General features: G+C 44.7%; 1 protein-coding gene across 9 annotated transcripts; it reads left to right on the top strand.

The window, feature by feature from the left end:
• The first annotated feature begins 864 nt into the window (after positions 1-864).
• LOC132389217 (gastrula zinc finger protein XlCGF57.1-like) lies at positions 865-22,284 on the top strand. Of its 9 annotated transcripts, none has more exons than XM_059961684.1 (5): positions 865-1,027; positions 3,629-3,799; positions 6,457-6,629; positions 16,096-16,167; positions 16,554-19,070. In XM_059961684.1, exon 5 carries the CDS (start codon positions 16,707-16,709, stop codon positions 18,138-18,140), a length of 1,434 nt encoding a protein of 477 aa, XP_059817667.1. In that variant the 5' UTR covers positions 865-1,027; positions 3,629-3,799; positions 6,457-6,629; positions 16,096-16,167; positions 16,554-16,706; the 3' UTR covers positions 18,141-19,070. The 9 variants fall into 9 exon arrangements, 5 of the variants coding, with proteins under 5 accessions (XP_059817667.1, XP_059817664.1, XP_059817666.1 ...); XM_059961681.1 differs by having other exon boundaries at positions 6,453-6,629; XR_009510452.1 differs by lacking the exons at positions 3,629-3,799; positions 16,554-19,070 and adding an exon at positions 21,474-22,284 and having other exon boundaries at positions 6,453-6,629.
• Positions 22,285-22,969: the final 685 nt, after the last annotated feature.

The following is a 22,969-nucleotide window of genomic DNA, read 5'->3' as shown; positions in this document are numbered from 1 at the left end:
ATAAAGCGTGCAATGAAGCTGCACCAGACTAATCCCTGGAGTGGTGGGGTCATCATATGAAGAACGATCAAATGTGATACCCCTTTCATTTAGAGAAGCGAGGACTGAAAGGTGAACACATTGAAATGCACAACATCATTACCGGTTGAACCAGGGATCCCAGTCTCTGAAACAGGGATGGACTGTCCGGGACTGAGATGAGGGGAAATGTCTCCACTCTGAGGGTGGTGAATGTTTGTAAATCCGCACCACAGAGGGTGGTGAAGACTCAGTGATCGTCCTCACATAAAACAGAGAAAAGCAGATGTGTGGAGACCGAGGGGAATCGAGGAAAAGAGGATCGGGCAGAAGTTTGTGGCTAAGAAGGGAGAGCAGCCGCCATTTTGTTGATGGTTAGAAGGGCTGAATGGCCTCCTGCTGCTGTTTCTCACTTAATGATTCAGTGTTCCTGATCAGTGAGGCCGGAGGAATGTGAATAGAAATTAGTGTTTACTGACATAGACTGATTTAAATGAAACCTGCACACTTCCGGTTTGGGTCTGAGTTCAGTTTCTGACTGGGATGGGAATCGAAACTCTAACTCTGAGCGCTCTGTGACTTGGGGCTGGAGGGAACGGGACCGGGGAAGATATGGTGGGAAAAACTAAATACGTATCTGGTTTAAATTTGGAAATAATATAGGGAAATAATAAAATAATATGGGAAATGCGGCGGTGGGAAGGGCAGGGTGTGAAGGGCGAGGTACAGTCAACGGGTGACGTGAGAGACCCTCCACTCGTCACGTGATCCCGTTTTACCGCAGATCGGAAGCATCTTCGGGTTTGTTTCCGAGGCCCCGCCCACCGCCTGATGACGCAATTAGCACATTGCGCATGCTCACATTCCCGGGCTTGGCAGTGCTGTTTTTTCGTTCTTTGTGAAACCGGGTCGGTGGTGAGATCGGGATGGGGAGTAGGTTCTCGCCCCCTTGGACGGGGAGCCGGAGACGGATTATTCTCTGCGGGGCAACACCAACAATTTTCCTTCGGTGAGTATTGAAGCCAGTTCCGATCGGGGAGTTCTGACGTTGGGTAGTGAGTTAACTTTCCTGAACTCAAACAAAGAAAATCTGCAGATGCTGGAAATGCGAGCAACGCACACAAAATGCTGGAGGAACTCAGCAGGCCGGGCAGCATCTAGGAGAAGAGTACAGTCGACATAACCGGCCGAAACCCTTCGGCAGGACTGGAGAATAAAAGGTGGGGGTGGGGAAGGGAGAGAGAAACAGAAGGTGATCGGTGAAACCTGAAGGGGGAGGGGATGAACTTTCCCGGACTGGCGGCCTCGCCTCGCTTCCTTCACAGAATCTGCCGGGGTCGGTTCGGTGTGAAGGTCTCACAAGGTCTCTGAGATGAGCCGCCGCTCAGCCCCTGTTGTTCTGGTCCTATTAGCAGGATGACGTAAACATATTTCTATACTGTTACTGACAGAGAATCGTATAATTTGTGTTCCGTGTGTTATCTGAATATACTTGTCTGTGATGCTGCTACAAGTCAGTGTTTCTCTGTACCTGTACCTTCCCCTGCTTGTGCACTTGGCAATAAATTCAACAGGTCCTGAGAAATCTCAGTGAGATTTGATTAGTGATGATCATCTTCGCAGCTCGGTCGGTGGAATGTAAAGAGACAGTACACTGTTAAATGCAAGACCCTGAATAGTGTTGATGATCAGAGGGATCTTGGAGTCCGAGATCATCGCTCCCTGAAAGCGACCGCACAGATTGATCTGCACAGATTAAGAAGGCAAATGGTGTGGTTCTCTTTATCATTGTGTTCAAAAGTCTGGAAGTTGTGTTGCAGCTTTATAAGATTAATTAGGCCACATCTGGAGTGTTTCATACATTTGTGGTCGCTCTCGTTCTCTGAAGCATGTCGGGGCTTTGGAGAGGGCGCAGAAGAGGTTTACCAGGACACTGCCTGGAATAGAGGGCCTGAGCTATAACGAGAGGTTGGACAAACTTGAGTTGTTTTCTCTGGAGACGTGCCGGCTGGTGTGAGACTGAATAGACGTTTATAAGATTACCAAAGGATTAGAAGCAGTGTCTCAGAAAGGCAGCGTCCATTATTAACGAACTCCAGCACCCAGGGCTGCCCTTTTCTCAAAGTTACCATCAAAGAGAGAGAGAGGTACAGAAGCCTGAAGGCACACACTGAGTGATACAGGAACAGTTTCTTCCCCTCTGCCATCTGATAGCCAAATGGGCATTGAACCCTTGAACACGACCTCAATATAAATATATAATATTTTTGCTTTTTGCATGATTTTTAATTTATTCATAGAACAATAGAAACCCTACAGAACAGTACAGGCCCTTTGGCCCACAAAGTCGTGCTGACATGTCCCTACCTTAGAAATTACTATAGTTACCCATTGCCCTCTATTTTTCTAAGTTAGTTTTTCTCCAGTGCCGCCAGGTTCCTATCCAAAAATCTCCGAAAAGACCCTATTATGCCCACTTCCATAAACATTGCCGGCAGCCCATTACACCACTCCCCACCAATCTCTGGCAAAAAAAAAACTCACCCCTGATATCTCCTCTGTACATACTCCCCAGCAACTTAAACCTGTGCCCTCTTGTGGTAACCAATTCAGCGCTGGGAAAAGGCCTCTGACTATCCACATGATCAATTCCTCTCATAAACTTATATACTTCTATCAGGTCACCTCTCATCCTCTGTCGCTCCAAGGAGAAAAGGCCGAGTTCACTCAACCTATTCTCATAAGGTATGCTCCCCAATCCAGGCAACATCCTTGTAACGTGCCTCTGCACCCTTTCTAAGGTTTCCACATTCTTCCTGTAGTGAGGTGACCAGAATTGAGCACAGTGGAGTGTGACCAGGGTCCTATATAGCTGCAACAAAACCTCTCGGCTCCTAAACTCAATCCCACGATTAATAAAGGTCAATGCACCATTTGTCGTCTTAACCACAGAGTCAACCTGCTTAGTAGGTTTGAGTGTCCTCTGGACTCAGACCCCAAGATCCCGCTGATCCTCCACACTGTGAAGAGGCTTACCATTAATGCTATATTCTGCCATCATATTTGACCTAATAAATTGAACAACTTCAAACTTATCCAGATTGAAATCCATTTGCAACTTCTCAGCCCAGTTTTGCATCCTTTCGGTATCCTACTGTGACCTCTGACAGCCCTCCACACTATCCGCAACACCCCCAACATTTGTGTCATCAGCAAATTTACTAACACATCGCTTCAGTTCTTCATCCAAGTCATTTATAACAATCACGATGAGCAATGGTCCCAGATATACATATACTGTAATTCTTATTATTTTATTTTGTGTTTTCTTTTTCTTCTATATTATGTCATGCATTGAAATGCTGCTGCAAAGTTAACAAAGTTTACACCACACGCCAGTGATAATAAACCTGATTATGAATCTGTGTGGACAGATAATATATTTTTCCTGGGGGTTGAAATGTCTAATACATTTAAGGTGAGAGGAGATCTGAGCGGCAAGTTTGTCTCTTTCCACAGAAGTGGTGGGTAGCTGGACTCTCTGCCTGGGGGGGGGGGGGGGGACCCCACCAGTCACGTGATCCTGTTTGCCCCTCCCATTTATCCACAGATGTAACTAACTCTTCGCGCATGCTCACTGTCTCCGGTTGGGTGGTGTTTTCCTTTCTGCTCAGTACTGAAGCGGATTGTCTGCGGGATTGGGAAAGGGTCCTCCCCTCCTAGGTCAGGAAGCCCGGGATCAGATCACAGTCTGCGGGCCGAAGATATCGTTTTCCCATCAGTGAGTATTGAGACCGATCCCGAGTGGGGAGATCCAATGTTAGCCATGAGTGCTGAACTGAGGGCCAATTACTCATTTATTTTCCAATTATCTGGGCTCTTCAAAAATAAGTAGATGTCACTCAATCTGCATTGAACGATCCAAACCAGGAGCCCAGGCAGTTTATTTCCACAGAGTTGAAATGGGAGACCCACCAACAGGTCACATGAGGCTGTTTAACACAGATCTACCCCGCCCTCTGGTTTGTGACTCAAGATCATGTGGTGTGCGGTCAGAGTCCCCGGATGTGAGGTGATGCTTCCTCCATGTTGTGTTGGGGAATCTGATGTTGGCCACTGAGTCCCGTTAACTTCCCCCAACTTGTCTCACTTCCTGAGCCTCCTCGCATTTGTCTTTGAGCTTTTTGGCTGGTGGGTGAGGAAGGAGAATGCCCCAGGTTGTAGGGATCTTTGATTTCACTACCTGCTTTCCTGAGGGACTGGGAAGTCTAGTGTGAGAATGGTTTCTGTGAAGTGCTGATCTGGACCAAAGGTCTCTGCTGTTCCTCGCAGTCACGGGCAGAGCAGTTACCATGAAAAGCATGAAGTGTCTGAATGGGAAACTTTCTATGGTGTGTTGATAACAATTTGGTGAGGGTTCAAAGTATATATGGCAAAGTTCTTGTTGTTTGTTCTAACTTTGTCATTTTAAGATCCTTTATACAGTAGTGTGTACTATTAATTCAGTATCTGTGTATTGCTGGAGAACCATAATTGATCGTCCTTGATTTCTTCTCCACCTCATTCTATCTGCTCATTCCCTGCCCATCTTGTTCAACCTCTGTCCAGTCTCTCTCCCACCAACATCAGTGACATGCATCAACCATCTGGGTCAACCTTGGTCCACCCTGTATCACACCTCTTCAATGATATATATCGGCAATCATTCTTGTCTTCATTGTGAGGTATTCTTTTACACCTTCGGCCTCGTTGAGTTATTTCCAGAATCAGTTCTTGTCAGCTGGAAAACCAGAGGTTCATCAGGTACCAGTTCTGTTGTGCATTGGTGTGGGAGTGCTATTTTGTGAACTGTAACTGCTGACACACTTCTTCATATTACAGTCAGCAAAGAGTACTGGGAGGGTTTTGTTTGGCTCTAGTCCTGTGATCAGTGTTCCAGCCATATGGAACTGTCGGTGTTTTGGATTTGACTTTGGTTAGTGCTTCTACAGAAGGGGCTGGATGGATGTCCTTCTTCGAGCAGCTGGACATTGGTTGTGGGGAAATCCTGGATTAAACTACCCAGTGTGAGATGTGGGAACAAAGTGTGAGACTCTCAGGGTCAGTGAGTGGCAGATTAAGCTGTGTGAGCCTGTGATGTTGGGTCCTGAGATATCAGTTTTTGATCCAGGTAAAGTAGACCCAGGGATCGAGCTGCTTGGGCTTGTGAGGTGTTGAGTGAGTATTTCTGGTCTGGGATCAGATGTTTGTTTCTGGAATTCCTTTGGAAGCAATGACTGCCAGTCTGAGGAGAGGATGTTCCCATTCCATCCTCACAGGGAGAGGCTGTGAGTAAATGGGCTGTTCCGTGTTTACAACAGTAGAGATAGACCCTGAGTTTGGTGTTCAAACTGTTCTTCGAAATCCCCCCCTCACTGTCTTCTGTCTGTCACTCGGTGGAAATCAGGCAGAATCCCAAGTTGCTGGAGATCTGCAATAAAAACCGAAAATGCTTGAAGTCATTCTGACAAAACATTATTACCCTGAATTGTAAAGTTTGTTCCTCTCCCAAAGCTGTTCCTTACCTGCTGAGAATTTCTGATAATTCTAGTTTCTTTTTATTACATTTACCTTGGAATGGTTTATATTTCCTGAAATTAACCTGGAAATGGAAATGGCACATTCTGTGCTAGTAGAAAAATAAAGAAATCTCAACTTACCCTGTAAATTATCCTGGTATCAATTTATCTCTTATTCCTGGAAATGTGTTCAGTACAATTGCTGCTAACATGGTTTACAAAAATAATCTCAGGAATAATCGATGTTATGTATGAGGAGCATTTGATGGTTCTAAACCTGTGCTCAATGGAGTTCAGAGGGACGGTGGGGGTGGTGGGGGGATGTATGGTTAAGCAAACCTTCCGAATGCTGAAAAGCCTGGATACAGTGGACATGGAGAGGATGTTTCCATTAGACGCAGAGTCTGTGATCTGACAGCACTGTCTCAGAATGAAGATGCTTCCCTTTAAAACTGAGATGAGAAGAATTTTTTGGCTAAGAGATGTCTGATCTGTGGAATTTGTTGCCGCAGAGGTTGGTTGAGGCTGCCATTTTGTATATTTATGACACAAATTAATATATTCATGATTGGTGAGTAGCTCAGGATTACGGGAGGAAGGCAGGAACATGGTGTTGGAATAAAAATCAGCCATGGTAAATGGTAGGGCGGACTAGATGGATCAAATCACATAATTCTGTTCCTGACTGAATGATGGCTCCTTCTTATCCCATATCATTTTGTGATGTGTGAGGGACAATAAAAGATTGTTCACTGAGATCATTATATCTGCATTCATCATTTAAATTTCAGTGAGTTTTGTTCTTAGTAACATTGAGCAGAAATGTTTGGTTCTCCTTTTTAATGTTAACATACTTCATTATCTCTCTGGTTAAAGTTAGACATGCGGTGAGAAGTTTATTTGAAGAAAAACCCCCACTGGAAGCAAACCACAGCTGAAGACTAGGGAACAGCAACAAGTGAATTGGCCCGAGGACTGAGAACAGCAACTGGAGAGAACAACTTTTCATCAAGAGACTCAGATTTCCCAGTGATTCAGTCAGGAGAAAGTTTGGTGAGTCTCATTTACTCATAAACACGTCCTTTGGACATTACGTACCTGTACAAGGGAAGGTAGGAAATAGCTGGAGTGAGACTGAATGTCCCCAGAAGAACCAGTTATGCTTCTGTCAGACCCAGTTGCAATCAGTCCCGGTCTGGTAATGTGCTTCCAGCAGCCCAGCCCTTTAAAACCACTCCCATTCAGTGGAAGTCGAATCCGGATAAAGTACAAACTCTTTGTTCCAAGCACCCGGGGCTTACTCAGTTAGTCACTCAGACAGGAACAGACTGTGAAAGCTCCCACCCTATCCACCAATTCCCCTTACACATTAGATGTATCTGTCCAGATACTCCCCCACACAAGACCGGATGGAGCCAAAGTTATTTACTGTGACAGCCCCTAAAGACAAATTACAAAATAGTCATAATGGCTCACACACACAGAACAGACTGACGCTGTCCTATCTCTACACATGAGTGCACAAGGAGATAAGCATCCTGAAACCGTAGCTCGCTACCCTCAAAAAGAAATATGGCTCAGCATGGCTTAGTACATCTGTTGATCATCAGCAGTTTCTTTCAGAAAAACAGGCTGTTATAGTTTAACGAAGTGTTAACCCTTTTACATACTTTATCATTCCCTTCTTTAGATCATTACATGATCAACAAAGCAGTAACTTTTTTACAGAGAAAGCAACTGAGTACAGCTTTGACTTCTCAGTGGGGAAAAACAACATACATCAGTAATTATAACAATGATATGTACAACTTTTAGGACATAGGATTAGGACTTTGCCCCACATATTACCTTACAGGCCTTTGAAGATCACCATTTCAACCCTTTGGTGAACCCGTGTAAATCCTGCCCTACTTTCTTGATGCTGTCACTCCTTTACAGTGTGCTCGGAGAGGGATGTAACGTTAGTAGACTCATCAGGGATGCAGGTGCAGCATTCTGTGTCAATAATAGCACAGGTTCCCCCTTTCTCAGCTGGGATAAAATCTAAAGTCGTACGATTCTGTACGACTGTTTGCCAGATTGCAATCATTTCAATGGATGTTTCTGTTACTTGGGCCTGTGTTTCTGTCACAGGGCCCCTGCAGCCTTGTGGCCAGCTCCTGAAGTTCTTATAGCCAAATTGATTATCCCTCATGAATTTCTGGCTACTCCATAGGAGAGAAAAACTATCATCAAAAATCGCTCAGTCTCAGTTATTCCTCTCGGCTGCTGGGCTCCTGCAGATATGGCCAGGATTCATGTTTCCCAGCATAGGAAGTTCCGTTTGGTGGGGCCCTGAGACACCATCCCTCAAAACACTGACAGCCACGGTCATCACAGACTGGACCACAGTTCCTCACTCTCTTCCCCGGGTGTTATTTGAAAAAGCCCAGGCAGATAGTTCCTCACTCTAGTTGAGCAGGATTACTGACATTTGAATCATACTTTTATCATACCGAGGAATTTCAGCACAAACCCAGCAGGCCCCTGGTTCTACCTGCTTGGCATAGGTGTGACAGAGAGACAGAAAGGTGTTAACATGGGGGCCCCTGGGCGCTGGGGTGAGCCCTCTTAAAGACATAAACACGAGCAGCACTGTTACGTACCCAATTGGTTTAAATGAACCAGCAGCTATAGACCACACCTGGAGTCTGGTTTTGATGTTAAAACCACTCTCTTTATTCGTATCTACTTATAATATAACAAATTAAGCAAAATAATCAAAAGTTAAAAAGTGTTATGAGTACACATAGGTGTAAATATAACTCCCAAACCTTTGAGCTCAGGGAATACCAAGCTTAAAGTCTTGAGATGGTGAACTATGAAAGTTCAGTTCAGCCATGGAATAAATGACAGGTTAACAGTCGCTGTAGGTTCTATCTGTCGTCGTTCTAAATCTACATACAAATTATCACCAGAAGCAGCTTATCACAGGCGTACTGTCTTCAGAAGGAACTACCACACAAGCAAGGGTTGACACACAGGTAGATTCCACAAGGTACTCCCAATCCAGATCCAACACACAAAGTATTACCGACAGTGATTTCCACAGAATATCCCTTCTCACAAGTGGTTACCACATAACACACCCGAATCCGGCTAAGGGTTAACAAAAGTGGTAGCCGCGAGATACTCCAACAACATCCCCATATGGATTATACGAATTATCACCAACAGTGATTGGTCACAAGGGTACCTCTTCAAGTGAATTACCACGCCCAGGCAAGGGTTAGCACAAGTGGTCTTCACAGGATACTCCCAAACCAACAGATCCACTCCTATGGATCAAAGTGACAATCACACATTCAGTACACGCTGGATCAATAGTCAACACACCTTGTGGGCATAGGAGAGTCCAAACAGTGGCCTTTGGCCACTAGGCCCTTTGTTTCGAACCTTCCATCTTCTTTCTTTCTCTCTGCCTGACTGTGTTTGTGACTGTCCTTGCTTAAATAAAACAAACTGTGAGCTATATAAACACAAGTGTAAACATGCTGCATAGTCAAATAGTTCTGCCCCCCTCTCTCTCTTAGTAAGAATCAAACAGGAGAATATTAGTTTCCTTCGGGGTTGATCGGGATTCGAAAGTTGGGTCCCAAAAATATGTCGAAGCTCGTCACATTCGATTTCGGTCATTGTCAGGCCAATCCATATTATTTGTATTAATAATGTTGGCTAACTTAGTTGGTAAGCATTGGAGCAGTAAGTCATTAATAATGGGTATTTGTCCCCCCAGTTTAAAGGCTTGGTCTCCTGTGAAACTGCCGTAGCAGGCCACAAGTCACATCCAGCCATTCACGCTCCACTTTTAGCGGCTCCCAACCTTTGGAATTCCTTCTGCAGTACATACCTCTATCCCATTCCATTATTCCTCCAACTTGCTGATAATATACTGTTCCACTTTAAACGTATGTCACATCCGGAGCTTTTTCCAGTTAGCCGAGGATTTCCTTCCACGCCGCTGTGCGGTGTTGGGAAATCATGTACAAGGCAAGTTACAGCAGTAGTTTGCCATTGCCTTCTGCTGGGTGAGTTGTTTTGTTTAAGAGATCACCAGCTCTAACCCAGCACGGATGAAAGTGTGCAAGGGAGTCAGCTGGATTCGAACTCGAGACCTCTCGCCTCAAAGTCCAATTCTGAAGCCAGTAGGCCATCAGTGGCATAGCTGGCAAACTTCCATTTTACATCTGCCTTTTCCTTCCATTTCCTTTTCAACGATTTCCACTTCTTTCCTCAGTTCTTTTTCCATATCAGATTTACTGCTTGTTCTCATGAGGTAATAACCCAGGCTCCCCCCCCCCCCCCCATCCGAGGCCACATTTTGTTTCCCAATTTCTTACTCAGTGCTGCACTGAACATTTGAAAATCATTTTCCTTGTCCAGAAAACTCTCACACAAAATTGTGTCGGGCTGCTCCTGGCACACTCGTATCAATTGACTGCAATTAACCGATTATCTCTAAGTAATTTATCAGGCACAAAGCCTCCAGCTCAATTAACAATCAGATAAATTTACCCAGCAGGCACCTCCTGCTCAATTGATGAATTTACCTGACATGTCTACTTCCTGCCCACTTAGTAAAGTTTACCCAGTACCGCCTCCTGGCCACTTAGTAAACTTTATCCAATACTGCCTCCTGCCCACTTGGTAAAATTTTTGCCTACCTTATACTAGTCTCCCGACAGATTTTTTTCCCGATCCTGTCAAGGTATGTGATCAGCCTTGGGCAAGGCACCATACATCCAAAGGAACTAACAGTGAGCGACAAATTTAAAATACCTATTGGGCTCCCGGTCAGTCCCCACAGTCCCCAGAGTGGTTCAGCTGCTTACTCAGCCCATCTTCTCAGTGCTCTGTAGATAGAGATCCTGATCATGATGCCAAATGTTAAAGCTGAATCTGAATAAAACTCGAGATACAAGCTTCTTATCGACACCACAGTTTATTGCACATTCTCCTGCAGGAGTTTGAGCCCCAGTTGTCACAGGGAAGGCACGTAAGCACTTCCACTATCTGACAAGTCGACTGACTTAGGTTACAGCCGTATATTTATACACAGTACACCCCATGCATCACTATTTCAAGATGTTATTTGAACTGGTATGCCCACCAAGTGTGTTGCTGCAAATCTTAATTACTTAGATAACAGAGTTTGTTATATTGAGGTTTTAATTATGGATGGATGTACTGTCCACTTATTCCCTTTGCAAAGCCCTGACTTAATTACAAACAGATGTTCATTCCTGTCCTTATCAGTGAGTCCTCCGCCCCTTACTCAAATGAGGGTAGAATGTATAATGGTATCAACTAACAACGGTACAGTATACAATGTTATCAGCTCTCAGTGTGTCTCTCTGCAAGCCACAGAGAACTGGCAATGAGCCTGCCTTAGCTAACCACTGAAGACAGTGTTTACTTCGGTTCAAATATTCATATTTAGTCCCAATTATTCTTTTAGCCAGAGATTACATAGGTTACATAGGTTTTTTTTTTATATATCCTCAATTCCTCAGGAGGGTTCAGGGGAAATATTTATGTCCAATATAGAAACTGGTGTTACCTGTGTGTATTGAAGAATGAATTGGGAGAAATTGTTATGGGAAACAGGGAAATGGCAACAGAATTTAATGCGTACTTTAGATCTATCTTCACCAGGGAGGACACAAGCAATCTCCCAGATGTATGGATGGGCCATGGTCATAAGATATCAGAGGAATATCAGAGGGGACAGATTGACATTAGGAAAGAAACTGTGATGAGTAGACTGGTAGGACTGAAGGTTAATAAATCCCCGAGTCCAGATGGTCTGCATCCGAGGGTTCTAAAAGAGGTGGCTCAGGAAATTGTGGATGCATTGGTAATCATTTTCCAATGTTCCTTAGATTCAGGATCAGTTCCTGAAGATTGGAGAGTGGCTAATGTTATCCCACTTTTCAAGAAGGGAGGGAAGGAGAAAATGGAGAACTATCGCCCTGTTAGCCTAACGTCAGTCGTGGGGAAGATGCTTGAGTCCATTATTAAGGATGAAATAGTGGCACATCTTGATGGCAGTAATAGGATTAGGCTGAGCCAGCATGGATTTACCAAGGGCAAATCATGCTTGACTAATCTGTTGGAGTTTTTTGAGGGTGTAACAAGGATGTTAGACGAGGGTAAGCCAGTGGATGTTGTGTACCTAGATTTTCAGAAGGCATTCGATAAGGTGCCACATAGGAGATTGGTGAGTGAAATCAGAGCTCATGGCATTGGGGGCAGGGTTTCAACATGGATAGAAAACTGGTTGGCAGATAGAAAGCAAAGGGTAGCAGTGAATGGGTGTTTCTCGGACTGGCTGGAGGTGACTAGTGGGGTACCACAGGGCTCTGTATTGGGACCACAGCTCTTTACGATTTATGTCAACGATTTAGATGAGGGCATGGAAAACTATATCAGCAAGTTTGCTGACGATACTAAACTGGGCGGCAGTGTGACATGCGAAGAGGACGTTAGGAGAATACAGGGAGACTTGGATAGGCTGTGTGAGTGGGCAGATACTTGGCAGATGTCATTCAATGCGAACAAATGTGAAGTTATCCACTTTGGAAGCAGGAACAAGAGGGCAGAGTATTGTCTGAACGGTGTAGAGTTAGGTAAAGGAGAAATGCAAAGAGACCTAGGAGTCCTAGTTCGTCAGTCAATGAAGGTGAATGAGAAAGTGCAACAGACAGTGAAGAGGGCAAATGGAATGTTGGCCTTTATTACAAGGGGAATTGAGTACAAGAGCAAGGATGTCCTTTTGCATTTGTACATGGCCCTGGTGAGACCACACCTGGAATATTGTGTACAGTTTTGGTCTCCAGGTTTAAGGAAGGACATTCTGGCAATTGAGGAAGTGCAGAGTAGATTCACTAGGTTGATTCCTGGGATGGCAGGGCTGTCTTACGCAGAGAGATTGGAGAGATTGGGCTTGTACACGCTGGAATTGAGGAGATTGAGAGGGGATCTGATTGAAACATATAAGATTATTAAGGGATTGGACAAGATAGAGGCAGGAAATATGTTCCAGATGCTGGGACAGTCCAGTACCAGAGGGCATGGTTTGAGAATTAGGGGTAGGTCATTTAGGACAGAGTTAAGGAAAAACTTCTTCTCCCAGAGAGTTGTGGGGGTCTGGAATGCACTGCCTCAAAAGACGGTGGAGGCCAATTCTCTGGATGCTTTCAAGAAGGAGCTAGATAGATATCTGATGGATAGGGGAATCAAGGGATATGGGGACAAAGCAGGGACTGGGTATTGATAGTGAATGATCAGCCATGATCTCAGAATGGCGGTGCAGACTTGAGGGGCCGAATGGTCTACTTCTGCACCTATTGTCTATTGTGACAATGCAAGAGGTGCTGGAGAATTTGCAAGTGGAAAGACTTGGAGTAATCTTTGCAAACCTGACTTTTTAAAGCATAATTTAGCAAGCAAACCACATATGAACAATGTGCAAAAGCTCTGGTGAGATGATTCTTCATTACTCGTTACAGGCCTGCTACATAGTTTGTGTGAGAGTGCAGATGAATTCCATCAAACCCGGGGGATATCAAAGTATTTATCGACAGTGATTTGCTCGCTGTGAAAATGATTACCTCTCTGTATAAAATTCACTGTGCACATGTCACTGGGCAAAAAAATGCATGGTACATGATTTATGTGCACACTGGTCATTACAAATTAGGGGGGACATTGTGGGAAAGTGGGGAGACCTCCAGTGTCCCTTATGCCCCCACCTACAAGGTGTGCATCCAGCTGCAGCTTGTAACCCTGCACTTTAAGGAGTTGGAACTGGAAATGGATGAATTCCGGATCATCCAGGAGTTGGAGCAGGAGATAGATATGACATGAAGAAAGGTGAGTTACACACAAGGTGCAGGACACAGAAAACTGGGCGAGAGTCAGGAAGCGGAATAAAGTTAAATAGCCATCACAGAGAACTCTTGTTGTCATCCCACACAACAACAGGTGGAACACTTTAGAAACTGTTGGGGTGGGGAGGGTAGATTACCTGACAGAGAAAAGTCAAAGGGGTGATAGTAAATTCATTAGTTAGGGGAACAGAACAGGAGGGGACTGATATCCTAGTGGTAAGGCTTGCTAGTGCTAGTGTGGGTGGAGAGTGTGATGTGGTTAAAATAAGTTGCTGGGGAAATGGGAGCCAGAATGACAGAACAGATAGTGGAGAGGGTGAATTGAATTGAATTGACTTTATTCGATACATCCTTGCTGCACATGAGGAGTAGAAATCTTTACATTACATCTTCACCAAAATGTGCAATGTGTAATTAATAGTAACTTATAATAGTTAGTTTGTACATAGGACAGTCAGTATAACATTGAAATGCAATTGTATCAGCATGAATTAATCAGTTTGATGGCCTAGTAGAAGATGATGACCCAGAACCTGTTGGTCCTTTTTCTGTGGTACCGTATCCTGGATGGTAGCAGCAGGAACAGTTTGTGGTTGTGGTGAATTTGGCCCCCGATATCCTTTGGGCCTTTTGACACACTTGTCCCTGTAAATGTCCTGAATAGTGGAAAGTTCACATCTACAGATGCGCTGGGGTGTCTGCACCACTCTCTGCAGTTTCCTGCGATTAATGGAAGCACAGTTCCCATACCAGGCAGTGATGCAGCCAGTCAGGATGCTCTCAATTGTGTCCCTGTAGAAAGTCCTTAGGATTTCGGGTCCCCGTCCCCAACTTCTTCAACCATCTGAGGTGAAAGAGGTGCTGCTGTGCTCTTTTCACAACACAGCCAGTATGTACAGACAATGTGAGATCCTTGGTGATGTTTATGCTGACAAATTTAAAGCTGTTCACCTTCTTAACCCCAGATCCATTGATGTCAACAGGGGTTAGCCTGTCTCCAGTCCTCCTGTAATCCACAATCAGCTCCTTTGTTTATGTGACAATGTGGGAGAGTTTGTTATCTTGACACCAGTCAGATGTTGTTCAGACCTCAGATAGAGTCAGCAATCAAATGGTTGAGCATGGTGCGATGAATGTGCTGAGCTGTGTATATCATAATGCAAGAAGCCTCGTAGGAAAGCCAGATGAGCTCAGGACAGGGAATTATGATACTGTAGTTATTATTGGAATTTGGTTGCTCCCAACAATCTGAGGGATTTAGAGGAACAACTTTGTAGAGAGATTGCAGACAATGCCAATAAACAAAGGTTGATTCAGTAAGTGATTCTAACTTTACATATATAGACTGGACTCCCATATTGTAAAAGGACTAGATGGGGTAAAGTTTGTCAAATGTGCCCTTAATCAGTACGTGGAATTTCTGATATAGAAGTGTACAATAAGCTGTTAGGAAATGATCCAGGGCTGGTGACAGAATTTGTGTTCATAATGCCATGAAATTCAAAGTAAATATGGAAAAAGAGAGGTCTGGACCATGGGTTGAGATTCTAAATTGGAGAAAGATCAATTTTGATGGTATCAGAAACATCTGACAAGTGTGGTTTGGAACAGGCTCGTTCCTGGCAACACAGTTCTTGTAAGTGGAAGGCCTTCAGAAGTAAAATTTTGAGGGTGTGGGGTTTGTATGTGCCTGCCAAAATAAAAGTTGAAAAGTTACAGGTGCAGGGAACCTTGCTTTTCAAGAGATATTGAGGCCCCGGATATTTTGTTCCTCCAAATGCTTCAGACTGTTGGGTGCTACCAAGACCCATTAATGATGACAATATCAGGACTCCACACCCTGAGCTCATGTGGCTTTTTTTTAAAGTTGTCTGCTGTTGGTTTCTAAAAGCTTCCCAATAGTCTTTGCTCTTTTGTTTGCCCACTCTTTGGCTTTTATGTTGGCTTTGGCTTCTCATTTCAGTCACGGATATGTCCTCCTGCCTTTCCAATGCTTCCACTTCTTTGGGATGTATCGATCACTCAGCTCCCGAATTGCTCCAGAATCTCCAGCCATTGCTGTTCCGTTGTCACTCCTACCTTTTCCCTTCCAAACAAGTTTGGCCAGCATCTCTATCACAGAAACATGGAGAAGTTCAGTCCAGAACCAGGATATTTGGCCCATCTAGACGATGCCAAAAAACATTTAAGCGGTCTAATGCAACTACCTGCACCGGGACCATCACCCTCCATACTCCTACCACCCAGGGTCCCATCCAAGCTTCCTTTAACTGGTGAAACTGAGCTGATTTTCACTACTTATATTCATCTCATTCCACACTGTCATGACCAGTGAAGAGCTTTTCCACATGTTCCCATTAAATTTTCACCTTCCCCACTTACCTATGACCTCTGGTTGTCATCCCACACAACCTCAGTGGAAAAAGCTGCTTGCATTTATCCTATCTATACCCTCATAATGTTGTGTACTTCTAAGAAATCCTCAAACCAGTGTACACTTTCCTTTTTTATGTTTCGAGCCGTTTTCAGGTGTATAAGATGATGAGGGGCATTGATCGTGTGGATAGCCAGAGTTTTTTTTTCCCCAGGTCTGAAATGGCTAACACGAGTGGACATTAGTTTTAAGGTGCTTGGAAATAGATACCGAGGGGATGTCAGAGGTAAGTTTTTTACACAGAGAGTGGTGGGTGTGTGGAATGCACTGCTGGCTATTTGTGTGAGAGTGTTTCAGTTACTGTGGGGCCAGGCACCCATGCAGCTCAGTGGGAACAGGGAATAATGCCAATGGAGAGAGTCAAACTGAGGCAGGTCACAGATTGGAGATGGAAAAAATGCCCCATTCTTATAGAGACAGGAAGAACATCAGAGCATTCAATGCTCATTGCAGATACCAGCACTCTGCCCAGTTAGAAGATGATTTCTCCATCCAACTTGGATTGAACCTCACTGTAACAGTGTGATGTCAGATCATACCTTGACAACTCAAGTGATCTCATCTGAAATGTTATTCTACACCCACTGATGGATTTTTAAAATCTTTTTACAGGTTACAAATGACAAGAAATTTGTCTACTGAAATCTCAAATACAGTTTTGCTGTCTCTGTCCAGATATTTAAGAAATGGAGCAAGGGATTCACTCGATCATCCTTTCTGCTCAAACTGTGGGGAGGGATTCACTCTGTCATCTGACTTACTGGCATGTCCATCATTCTAATCAGGGGGGAAACCATTCATCTGCTCAGACAGTGGGAATGGATTCAGTCAGTCATTTCAACTGAATGTATGTCAGCAAGTTTACACTGGCAAGGCCATTCACCTGTGCTGTGTGTGAGAAGGGATTCAGTCAGTCTTCCCACCTGTGGACACTCCAGTCAGTTCACACTGGGCAGAGGCTGGTCATCTGTTGAATTTGTGGGGGAAGGATTCACTCGGTCATCTGTCCTAATGGCTCACAAGCGAGTTCTCACCAGGGAGCGGCCGTTTACCTGTTCGGACTGTGGGAAGGGATTCACTCAGTCATCTGAACTGAAGGTACATCAGAGAGTTCACACTGGGGAGAGGCCATTCACCTGCTCAGTCTGTGGGAAGGGATTCACCACATCATCTCACCTACTGATTCACCAGTCAGTTCACACTGCAGTGAGAGATTTCACCTGCTCAGTCTGTGGGAAGACATTCACTCGGTCATCTAACCTACAGAGACACCAGCAAGTTCACACTGGGGAGAAGCTGTTCACCTGCTCAGACTGTGGGAAGGGATTCACTCGATCATTCAACCTACAGAGTCACCAGCGAGTTCACACTGGGGAGTGGCTGTTCACTTGCTCAGACTGTGGGAAGGGATTCACTCAGGCATCTCACCTACAGAGACACCAGTCAGTTCACACTGGGGAGAACCCATTCACCTGCTCATTCTGTGGAAAGACATTCACTCAGTCATCCAACCTACAGACACACCAGCGAGTTCACACTGGGGAGAAGCCGTTCACTTGCTCAGACTGTGGAAAGGGATTCACACAGTTAGGTAGCCTACAAGCACACCAGTTAGTTCACACTGGGGAGCGGCCGTTCACCTGCTCAGACTGTGGGAAGCGATTCACCACATCTCACCTGGTGACTCACCAGTCAGTTCACACTGCAGTGAGGGATTTCATCTGTTCAGTCTGTGGGAAGAGATTCACTCAGTCATCTAACCTACAGAGACACCAGCAAGTTCACACTGGGGAGAAGCTGTTCACCTGCCCAGACTGTGGGAAAGGATTCACTCGATCATTCAACCTACAGAGTCACCAGCGAGTTCACACGGGGGAGAGGCTGTTCACCTGCTCAGACTGTGGGAAGGGATTCACTCAGGCATCACACCTACGGAGACACCAGTCAGTTCACACTGGGGAGAAGCCATTCACCTGCTCAGTCTGTGGAAAGACATTCACTCAGTCATCCAACCTACAGACACACCAGCGAGTTCACACGGGGGAGAGGCTGTTCACCTGCTCAGACTGTGGGAAGGGATTCACCACATCATCTCACCTAGTGACACACCAGTCAGTTCACACTGCAGAGAGGGATTTCACCCTCTCAGATAGTGAGAAGGGATTCACTCAGTCATCTGATCTGCAGGCACACCAGTGAGATCCACTAGGGAAAGGCCGTCGACCTGTGAATGTGGGAAGGCTTTCACACGATCATCTCATCTATTAGAACACCAGCGAGTTCACACCACTGATCGTCTGCTCAGACTTTGGGGAGAGATTCTCTCAACCGTCTCCACCAAGGCTGCATCATTATGTTCCACTGGGGAGGGGCCATTCACCTGTTGTGAATATGGGAAGGGATTCACTCAATAATCTAACCTTGTAACACATGACCGGGTTCACATTGGGGAGAAAGTTTCAATAAGCTGCAGGCTGAATGCATCCCCATTGCTGAATGCAATTTCGAGAGTGACTGGGGGAGTCTAGTACAAGAGGGCATGACTTGTGGTTTGCAGGGGACCCATTCAGAACAGAGAATCAGAGAATTTTTTTTGTCAGAGGGTGATGGATCTGTGGAATTTGTTGCCACGGGCAGCAGTGGAGGCCAAGTCATTGGATGTGTTTAATGCAGAGATTGATAGGTATCTGAGTAGTCAGGGCATCCAAGGTTATGGTGAGAAGGTGGGGGAATGGGACTGAAGGGCAGATTGGATCCACTCATGATGAAATTGTGCAGCAGACTCGATGGGCCGAATGGCCAACTCTGCTCCTTTGTCTTATGGTCTTATGTGATTATTTTTTCTCATGTGCGTTATTCCTCTTCCTCCTTCTGTCCAAGGAAGTGTTAATCTAGGTGGGTTTGAGTGTAAGTAGTCTTTTCTAAACTTGTCATTTCTGTTCTTACTTATCTTTGTAAAATTTACTGATTGAAATGGGACTAAGATATTTTCATTAAAAAAAGTCAATGTCGGTATTGATGGAAGTGTTTATTGCCTTTGTTGTATTTGTTGAGCATAGAGCTCTGTTCCACAGTTTTTTAAAGCCTTGAAATAAATTTTGTCAAAGGTTTTCCCAATATTGCACTACATTCTGTTGTTTATGCTTGTTGATTTTCCAGATACGTTGTTATCATGAGTCCCAAAGAAGGGTCATGGCCGGAAATGTTGATTCCCATCCATAAATGCTGCCTGACCTGCTGAACTTCTCCAGCACTTTGTGTGAATTTCTCTTGATTTCTTGCATCTGCAGGTTCTCCTGTTTCCCAGATATTTATATGTTTAGTGAAATAACAAGCCAGTAGTGGGGTTGTGTGGCTCTGTTGGTAAAATATTAAATAAAATCATTAGATAAGAGGAGGCCATAGGGTTGGGTAGTGTAGAATCTGTGGGTAGAAATAAGGAACAGCAAATGTACAAAAAAATCCTTGAATGGAATTGTATAGTGGCCCCAAAACATCATGTGGTCCACAATTTACAATGAGAGATAGAAAATGAGTGCCAAAAGAGCAATGTTACAATATTCATGGGGGATTGTCATGCAGGTGATTAGGAAAATCAGGATGGTGTTGGTCTCAAGAGGAGGAATTCCTAGATTGCCTACAAGATGCTTTTTTAGAGCAGCTCGTGGTTGAGCCCACTTGGGGATCAGCTATTCTGGATTGGGTGATGTAACAAACCGGAATTAATTAGGTCACTTAATTTCAAGGAACCCTTTGGGACAAGTGATCTTAATATGATCAAATTCACCCCGACATTAGAGAAGGAGAAACTAATGTCAGATATGAATAAAAATATAATTTGAGAGGCCTGAGAGAAAATTTGGTCAAAATTGATTTGGAAAGAACACGGGCAGGGATGAAAACAAAGCAGCAATGGCTGGAATTTCTGGAAGTGACGGGATATACACATCACAAAGAGGAAGTAGTATTCTAAAGGTAAGGTGACAAAACCGTAGCTGCTAAGAGAAACCAAAGACAACATAAAGACGAAAGAGGGCACAGAACAAAAGTCACCAGGCAGTTAGAGAATTGGGAAGTTTTAAAAATGAACAGAATGCAACTAAAATCATTAAGAAGGAAAAGATGGAATACTTAGGTGAGCTAGCCAGTAATATTAAAGAGGATACCATTTTTAATTTCAGGTACATATAATGTAAAAGTGAAACAGAAATGGATATCAAGCCACTGGAGAATGATGCTGGAGAGGGAATAATGGGGAGAGGGTGAAAGGTGATGGCTGATGAACTGAATAAATATCGTACTCTTTGGAAGACACTGGCAGGAGTATGGAAGTCCCAGATGTCAGTGGTCAGAATGTGCAATGTCACGTTACTCAGGAGTAAGTAGAAGGAAAGGCAATGGGCTGTGATTTTTTTTAATGGAAGGAGAAATCGATATTCATGCCTTCAGGTTGGAGCTATGCAGTTGGAATATGATGTGTTTCTCTTCAACCCTGAGGGTGTCAAGTGGATCAACTCCTGCCATTGCTATTCTGCCATCATCCCTGCCAGTGTAGCCTTCCAATCAATTTTGGTAAGCTCTTCTCCAGTGCCTCTGTAGTTCCCCTCACTCCACTAATAATGATGCATCTTGTTTTACCTTTCCCCTCTCAAAGTGAAGGGTGAATTCAGTCATGATATTATCATTATCACCTGCTCCCTTTACCAAAAGCTCCCCAATCAAATTTGGTTCATTCCAGAATTAACTTTTCCGCAGTGGGCACAATTGCAAAGGAAAGGTAGGTCACATCTGGGATTTTCAATTTAGCGGGCGATTTCCTCTGACGTATTGGGAAATCGTGTGCGAGGCTAGTTACAGCAATGGCTTCTCATTGTTGTATTTGCCTTCTGCCGGGTGAGATATTTTTTAAGAGATCATCAGCTCTTAAACCAGCATGGATGTAGAGCATGCAAGGGTGCCGGCTGGATTCGAACTCAGGACCTCCCGCCACTGATGCCACTACGCCACCAGCCAGCTGCACAATCCCAAGCTGTTCTGAAAGGCATCTCATTGGTATTTTCCAAATTCCCTCTCTTGAGATCAAGCACCAATCTAATTTTCACAATCAACCTTCACCCATCCGACTCATGGACTATTTGTCTCTCTTCCATCGGGGGTAGATATGCAGCGTCCTCACCAGGACTACCAGCCTCCGGGACAGCTACTTTTCCCAAGCAGTAAAGCTGATAAATATCTCTACCCTCTAACCCAGCCTTCCGCAACACCAAACACCTCTGCTTTATCGTTTCCTGTCTGTCATCTTAAATGCAGGCATCCTATGCCGAGCATCACTTTATGAACATACCATCAATCCGTGCACAGTATATAAGCCGTGGATATATGTTGTTACTGTTGTGTTTCTGTGTTGCATTGGAACCGGAGTAATAATTATTTCGACCTCATTTACATGTGTCTGCTGGAAATGGAATTAAACAACCCTGAATCTTGAATAAACATTTCAGCAGGCTGAAGCGTCACATTTTTGTCTCTCAGCGTTATTGCGGCAGAGCGCCACCTGGTGACAATGGAGTCCACTGTTACGAATGTGCCACAACTCTGAGGGGCCGAAGGGTACAAAGTAGCCCCCTCATTTTTGAGAATCGCAAGATCGCTATTAATTCGGGTCTGGGACCCAGGAAATGAGAGAGAGACGTCCAGAATACACACGGTTTGGAATGTGTCCTGGCCTCCACAAGACAAAGCCACGGATAACGGCCATTGTCTCTGGGAGACGGAATTGTGTATTGAGTACTGAACTATTCATTGAAGCCCTCAGGGAATGACCAGAGTGGGCTGGTTGAGGGATTGCATCATCCCAACCTGATTGACATCTGAATCCCCGTGAGTAAGGATAAAAGAGGGTCTGGGGAACAACCCCTTCAGACGCACCAGGAGAAACGCTAGGAATCCCGTGACAGCGTTTAATAGCGACAGCCGGTGGGGCTCGCGTGCGTCCTTTCCCTTGCCTGGGTTGGCGGGCTCACCACGGAAGAACGGCTTAGCTAAACGACTGGCTACACCAACGGAACTCTCGATGGATCGAAATCATAAAAAGGAAAAGCTGGCAAGTTTCTAAAAATCTCTCTCTTGACTCCAACCAAAGGCTGCAGCCTGAATGAACTGAGTGAGTTTTATATTTCCATCGGACAATACATTATCCCCTAGACAACGAAAGAGCTATTTCTTAATGATTATTATTATACCCGCACTTTTAGATTTAGTATTGACGACGTATATTATCTGTATGTTTGCATTGATATTATTTTTGTGTATTTTTTTCTAATAAATACTGTTAAAAATAGTACCATCAGACTTCAACGGAGCTCTCTATCTTTGCTGGTAAGTGACCCAGTTACGGGGTTCGTAACACCGCAAATCAGGGGGTCCTGTTATTGTGGTAAATCACCACGATAAGAAGGGGTGTCGGGGCTGGACGCCAACTGCAAGTAGATGAAGTGCCAGAGATGTACCTAACCACTCTCCTCACCACTGGTCAGGGTCCTAAACAGTCCTTCCATTTGAGGCAACTTTTCAACATCGTGCTTGTTGGGGTCATCTACTGTTTCCAGTTTTGCGGGTGTGCCCTCCTCGACATTAAAGAGACCAGATGTCGTCTCTGCTTTCTGCACTCTGTCCCGATGAGATTCTGCAGATGTTGGAGATGCAGAGTAACATACACAAAATGTTGGAGGAAGTCAGGAGGTCCGGTAGCTTCGATAGAGGGGATAAAGCAAAACAGAGATTTCCTGCCGAGACCCTTCATCAGGACTGGAAGTGGGGAGAAGCCGGAATAAGATGGTGCGGGGAATGGAAAGAGTCCAAGCTGGTAGGTGATAGGTGAAGCCTGATAAGAGTGAAGGTGAGTGGGTGGGGGAGGAGGGAGATGAAGCGAGACGCTGTGAGGTGGTAGGTGGAAAATGCTAAGGGCTGAAAAGAAGGAATCTGATACGATAAGACAGCGGACCATGGGACAAAAGGAAGTAAAAGAG

This window comes from Hypanus sabinus, unplaced genomic scaffold (genome assembly GCF_030144855.1).
Source record: "Hypanus sabinus isolate sHypSab1 unplaced genomic scaffold, sHypSab1.hap1 scaffold_503, whole genome shotgun sequence".
In the NCBI taxonomy this organism is placed as follows: Eukaryota; Metazoa; Chordata; class Chondrichthyes; order Myliobatiformes; family Dasyatidae; genus Hypanus; species Hypanus sabinus.
This window is presented reverse-complemented; position numbering and strand designations above follow the sequence as displayed.